Below are 6,673 nucleotides of genomic sequence, written 5' to 3' on the forward strand. Positions count from 1 at the left end.
GATACATACGTGAGTGCACGGCTATGTTTGCAATCACAAGTCAAAAGAAAACTCTGGCATATGAACATAGGACCTCCCACAGAACCCTATTTAGAGACTGATCAGCTCAGATTGCACAACCCTGTTTTTCTAAGAGACATAAAAAGGCCCCAATATCCAAGGCAGTAAGGGATGGAGGTACAAGGATATCCACCCTCAGCCAAGGAATTGCCCCATATAATAAAAAGGGTCTGAAAAGCTTGTAAAAGAACCTGAAGGTTAAAAAAAAAAAGAAGAACATGTTAAGCATATTGGATATTAAACATTTTGCAAATGCATAAATAGGCAACACTCTAGTGAGGCCTCCTCTTCTGGGCTTCTAGCTCAAAGGGAGATGCACCCCAGATGTCCCATAGGCAGAGAAATGGAGCTGGCTGGCCTGGGTTGCAGAGAGGGGCTAGGAGGCTGGGGTCCTGTATCTCCAGCAGGAGCTGCACATAGAAAGGAAGGCATCAGAGCCAGGTCACATCCATTTCCCCTCCAGGCTCTCCCCTCTCTTCTGTTCCACCCAGTCGAGGCTTTGTCACCTGGACTACACACTGCAGCACAGAACCCTTCCTCGCTGATTTGCTCATCTTGGGTCTTGCCTCCTCCGATCCCTCCGTCAAAGCCACCACATTTCTTTTTGTGGAGCCCAGGCTCTTTGCATATGCTCCTCCCTAGCTCACACATTCCCTGGCTCCTCACCACCCACAGTTTCTGGTCTAGCCCCTCAGCCTTTTGTTCTGGCAAAGCCCAGCCTTCCCTCTCAGCCTTCCCAGGCATGTAGCTGTCCTCAGACTTCCTCTGGTCCTTCCACTCCAGGCTCATCTATTGAAATTTAGCCACAAAACACAAGGGAAGTATGAAGGCATCCAGGTCCACATGGAGACTGGAAATCAGCCTGGGCTCTTATCACCTATGTATATCCTGCCCACCACAGCAGACTGCAGGGGTGTGGGTAGAAAGCTCTGGGCTGAGAACGAGGAGAACTGGGTGTTCCACCTGATAGGCTGCATGCCCCAGTGCACGTCGCTGCCACTCGCAGGGCCTCAGTTTCCTCGTTTCTTGACGCCAGGGCCCTGGGCATTTGCTGTTGAGCACTGAGCTCGATAAACTGATGATTCACCATCATCAACCATCGACTGCCATCTCTGGCATCAGACCGAGGAGCTTGGGTGCCTGGGCCCAAGGCGGTTCAGCCCACTAACCCTGGCCTCCCAGTTAGGCCCTGCTTACGACAACGCCCTCCCATTTGCCAACCCTCCCCACCACCCCGTGTTCTCCTTTCAAGGACCAGGCTACCTGCCGCCGCGGAGGGTTGCAGCAGGGAGACGGAGCCAGAAGACGCCTGGGGAGAGTCTCTCAGAATCAGCAGAGCCTCGGCCGCTTCCAGCTTCCGCTGCCACTCTGAGGCAGAAACCGAGTCCTGGTCAGAAGCTTCAGGAGCCTGCAATGGAAAGGGTGTGAGAGAATGGGACCTGAAAAGCCATGCCTCCCCACCTCATGGGGCCAGTAGCCCTTTAGTCCCGGGTTCCGCTGAGGGCCCCACCCACGCACCCAGAGTGGGCACCAGTGGGGACTTCAGCTCTTCCCAGTCACTAAGCTTGGCCCCTGCCAGGGTTCTGGACCCTGCTCTTTCCCCAGGATCTGTGGCTGCAGGAGGACAGGGCCAAGGACGGATGGCACAGGGCTGGAGGACCAGCGCTGAGCATCTAGAAACAAGGAAAAGAGAGGCCAGGGGATTCAACCCTCTGACAGACACATACTATCAATAGAGAAACAGGGCCAGGATCTTGCAATATCTGGATGTGGGGTTCTGAATGCCGGCGGGCCATCAACCGTTGTGGCTTGCACAAGTCCTTTCCCCTGTTTGGTCTGTTTTCCTTTCTATGTCCTTCTTCACTCTCTCTCCCGAGATGCTAATTCCTGCCGGCATTTCCAAAACTCCCAGGGCAACGGTGACGATTGTGGGGAATCCCAGGTGTCTGTGTTCTAATCTGCAACGCACCCTGAGAAGTGGGATCACGGTCCCCGTCCAGGGACTGGTTCTCACCTCCATATTCCCCATGGAGCTTGAAGGACCAGCTTGGCTCATCTAATAGCCTGGAAGCTGGGGCGCCTGGGTGGCTCAGTCGTTAAGCGTCTGCCTTCGGCTCAGGTCATGATCCCAGGGTCCTGGGATCGGGCCCCACATCGGGCTCCCTGCTCAGCGGGAAGCCTGCTTCTCCCTCTCCCACTCCCTCTGCTTGTGTTCCCTCTTTCGCTGTGTCTCTCTGTCAAATAAATAAAATCTTAAAAAAATAAATAAATAATAGCCTGGAAGCTTTCTCTAATGACCTCTGGACTCTGCCCCTGGGCCCCGTGGCCCTCACCATCTTGGCACGTCCCCCCCTTTTCAACAGGACCTTCTATCCCATCCATCTGTTTCATGTGGAATAACGGCCTCCGTTAGTTGAAGTCCTGCTACGTGGCACGCCTTGGCCTAGTCAGTGCTTGTAAGTGTGGGATATCGTCCCCATCAGCACACTGCTAGTACACACGGGAAATGGAGGCTTGGAAATGTAATGTCACGTGTGCAAAGTCTCACAGATAGGCAACGGCAAGGCTGGGAGAGGCCTGTCCTTGCCCGCTAGTCTGAGATGCTGCCTTCTCCACTCCTCCTCCTCCTCCCCCGACCCCTCCTCCCCCTGCCGCTTCTTGTCCTGCTCCTTTCCTCCCCCTCCTCCTCCTCCTCCTCCTCCTCATCGGCCGCCTCCTCCACTCCCTCCTTCTGTCTCCCACGGCATCAAGCACAAAGGTTGGGCACCTGGTAACACAATATACAACTAGCTCCATGTGCCTTCTCACTTTACTCACATGCTGGGCAGGGCAGGAGTCCTGTGGGGCTTCCTGGAAAGAGAAATTGTTCGTTGCATCTTCAAGGCTGCTGGAGTCCAGGACAGAGACAAAGAATTTGGGGCATGACCAGTCAGCAGAGCTCCTTGGGCGCTTGCCTGGAGGAGCAGAGAGCACAGGGTGGAGTCAGGCACCAGGCCGGCCATGGAGAGGAGATATGTATGGGTATGTTCTGGGATGAGGATAGGAGCCCAGAACGTCAGAGCTGAGCAGACCTGGAAGACCAGCCAGTTCCTACTCTTCATTTTCCACGTGGTGAAATTGAGGCCCAGGGAGGACAAGCATTATTTCCCCAAGGTCATATGGCAAGCTGCAGTAGGGTTAGGGAGGGAACCCATGTCCTCAGGACACAGAGAAGAGTCTGGGCTGTGAGTGAGATGGGAACCTCCCCCACAGGCCCCAGGCTCTCCTTACCTCCCTGGGGGTTGCACGGGGGTGGGTGGGCCTCAAGCTGGGACATGATGTTCTCCTTCCCAGCTGTGGAAACTTGGGGACACTTTAGGTGAGCCTTTCCCCCTGAACCCACCCCACTCTTCCTCACCCCCAGTCTGAGGTCTCATCTCACCGTGGACCATTTTGACCCGCCAGATCTCTCCTTCCCACCAACACTTGGTAGATAATGTTGATGACGTCTGTTAGGTGGGGCAGCTAAAGGCCCGAGGAGTAATTTGCCAAGGCCACATCAAAACTGGGTAGTAGGACTGGCGACAGAACTGCTCAAAGCTCCCTACCCCCAAACCCAGACGCCCTCCCTGGCCAGAGACACTCACTGAGGGCTCCTGCTTGAATGGTCAACTTCTTGACATGGCTGTGAGCTTTGGGAGGGGAGGCCTCACTCCTTGTCAGTCCTTGAGCCAGGTGCCTCTTCAGGTGTGCCCCCTGCTCCCTCTTCAAGGCACTCTCAGCAAGCAAGACACTGTGGTGTTCCCTAAAGTGGGGGATTACAGGTCAACAGTCAGTCACATTTAGGGGAGGCCCACTCCCCATACCCACACCCCCTGTCAGACACCATACTCACGAGAAGAAGGCACACTTGGGACAATCGCAGGCCTGGAAGAGGCAGAGGTGCTCCTGGTCCTTGATTTGGTCAGTGAAGCCGTGGTTGTAGCAGTGGGCACAGCGACTTACAGCTCTTTTAGGGCCAAGTTCAATCCCCCACGGGGCTCCGGTCTCAAGCCCAGTGGGGGAGTCGGAGGGGCAGCAGGGCACAGCAGGCATTTCATTGGGATCCATGGTTCTAGGGCCAGGAGTGGAGGTCAGGATGGCCACATGATCCCCTACCCTCAACGTACTTCCTCTGCCCTTTGAAAACCCCACCTGAGGTGCCTGGATTCTTCTTCACCCAGCTCACCGCTGAAATCACATCGCACCCACCCTTCTCACTCACGTAGCCTCCTTCCCAGGAAGCCCCACTCACGCATAGCCCCATTCCAAGAACTCTTGGCATGGTTCCTGTAAACTTTCAATCCAACTGCTAATCTCCTTGCTTACCTTCCCTCTACATAGAACCCATTTTCAGGCATACGCATGCACTCCTGTGCCCCCTTCCACAATTACTGCCCTCCCCTTCTCGTGGATCATCCTGTACTCTGCCATACCTCACTGTTTTCCCTGCCATCCACTTCCACAATTATCTTCCTAACCTCCTGCCTTCATTCCCTCCCTATTCATGATTTTGGCTGCGCCCCCCCCCACTCAATTCTATTATTAGTATGTCCTACATTCAACTTTCCTCTCACACCCCATTCTGATTTTCTTCCTGCACTCCACTGTAAGCTTAATTTTCCTCTCAGCAAACCCCCACTACTTTAAGCTGACAACCCCTTTGTACCCCATGAAATTTGATTATGCTGCTGGATGCCAAGCCCCTCTTTCAATAATGATTTTTATTCATCCCTTCGATTGTTCATTGACTAGACCCTTGTTGAGCCCCCTATCGAATGCCAGACCCTGATCTAGTCAACAGCCGACCCCTCACCACACTAATTGTTTTCTTCCGCCAATAGAACCCTCTCTGCTCTCATGCAAACCCATGCATTCCCTGCCCAGCCCCCCAACAGTCTTCCATGCTCCTCTTCACACTTCAACGGTTATGTTTGGGTACACCTTCCCCGTCCCTCACATCTGGGGTGCACCACCTCATCTCAGGCAGCCCATTCGCAGCCACTACCACATCAGAATCAAAGGATCAAAGGCAGGGGCATGAGCCCTGCCTCAGGTTCCAGAGGCCAGGGGTCAGGGGGCTGAGGTGAGGGTTTCCTCCCACAGGTTGTTGCTTGGTGGGGGGCGGGGAGGGGGGGAGAGGGGACGGGCAGAGTGGGACATCAGGAGGTACTCCACTGAGGTGGAGGAGAGGAGAAGGAGTTGGTCATCCAGAGCAGGAGGGAGGGAGGAAAGAAGATGTGTGGAGAACGAGGGTCCTATTCCTGATGCCAGCTTGTGCTTACCTCAGCTGCCCGCAAGTCGAGATCCAACAGCAGGAACAGAAGGTGGGAGGGAAGACCCAGCTCTCTCTCCCTTTCCCGCCCTTCCCACAAAGGCCAATGAGCTTCCAGCGCTGCCTTCCTCCTCCCACGGCTGTGGCCGGTGACCAATGAGCTTCGAGTTCCGCCAAGTTCACCCACCAAAGTCCCGCCCCTCTCGCCTCCCTCCCACTTCTCCGTGTGCTGGCTTTACTAAGCCAGTCAGTAACTCGTGAAGTGAGGTGAAGCGAAACTTTGTGCTCCCTAAACCTTGTTTCCCAGACTTTTCTCTCTTGGGATGTGAAATATTATATGTGCATGCATATTTAACTCATGTCCTTGATATCCTGTAACTTACTCTTACGAAATTCCGCATGTGTTTTTAAGATTCATCCAGGGGCGCCTGGGTGGCTCAGTTGGTTAAGCGACTGCCTTCAGCTCAGGTCATGATCCCAGGGTCCTGGGATCGAGTCCCGCATCGGGCTCCCTGCTCTGCGGGGAGCCTGCTTCTCCCTCTCCCACTCCCCCTGCTTATGTTCCCTCTCTCGCTGTGTCTCTCTCTGTCAAATAAATAAATAAAATCTTTTAAAAAAATTTTTTAAAAAAAAGATTCATCCATATTCCTACGTCAGGGATTGTCAATCAGGGGGGCAATTCTACACCCCCAGGGAACATTTGGCAGTGCCTGCAGTCATTTTGGTCCATCTTTGCCGTGTCTCTGTGTCTGAGCTCCCTCTTCGGTTCCACAGATAAATTTGTCTATTCCTGTGCTGATACTACACCATCTTCATTTTTACCTCTTGATAAGAAGACATCTTGATCTATGGTAGGGCAAGTCCCCACATCTTATTCATAATCTTCAAACATATCTTCCTTATTCTTCACCTTTTGCCCTTCCAGTATAAGCGTCAGAATCAGCATGTCACGATCCTGGAAAACTCATTTGCAACAGATTGGGGCTGCATTTTCATTAAATCTGTGGATAAGTTCCGGGAGAATTGACCATCTTTAGGACCCCACCCAGCCCTCCTAGTCACCAACATGGCATATCTCTCCGTTTATGTGGGGCTTCCTTAACGTTTCCATCTTCAGTTCAGTATTTAGTTTTATCTTTTGTACATTCAGATCTTGTACATCTTTTCTTGCATTTATCCCAAGATACTCTAGAGTGTTGTTGCTCTTGTGCGTGTTATCCACCTAAAATGACATTTTCTAATTGTATCTAACTTACAGAAATCCATTTGACTTTTTAAAAACTATATTGACCTTAAAGTCAGCCTCCCTGCTAAACCCTG

The 6,673-nt window shown here is 52.9% G+C and overlaps 1 protein-coding gene across 1 annotated transcript; it reads right to left on the bottom strand.

The window, feature by feature from the left end:
• Positions 1-363: 363 nt before the first annotated feature.
• LOC117998979 (doublesex- and mab-3-related transcription factor C1-like) lies at positions 364-4,149 on the bottom strand. Its single transcript, XM_034987890.1, is given in 7 exon segments — positions 364-470; positions 1,324-1,468; positions 1,571-1,733; positions 2,878-2,937; positions 2,939-3,014; positions 3,687-3,850; positions 3,935-4,149. Coding segments are annotated over 7 exon segments (930 nt in total).
• Positions 4,150-6,673: the final 2,524 nt, after the last annotated feature.

The sequence above is a fragment of the Mirounga leonina genome, unplaced genomic scaffold, assembly GCF_011800145.1.
Source record: "Mirounga leonina isolate KUSES-001 unplaced genomic scaffold, KU_Mleo_1.0 Mir_429, whole genome shotgun sequence".
Classification (NCBI taxonomy): domain Eukaryota; kingdom Metazoa; phylum Chordata; class Mammalia; order Carnivora; family Phocidae; genus Mirounga; species Mirounga leonina.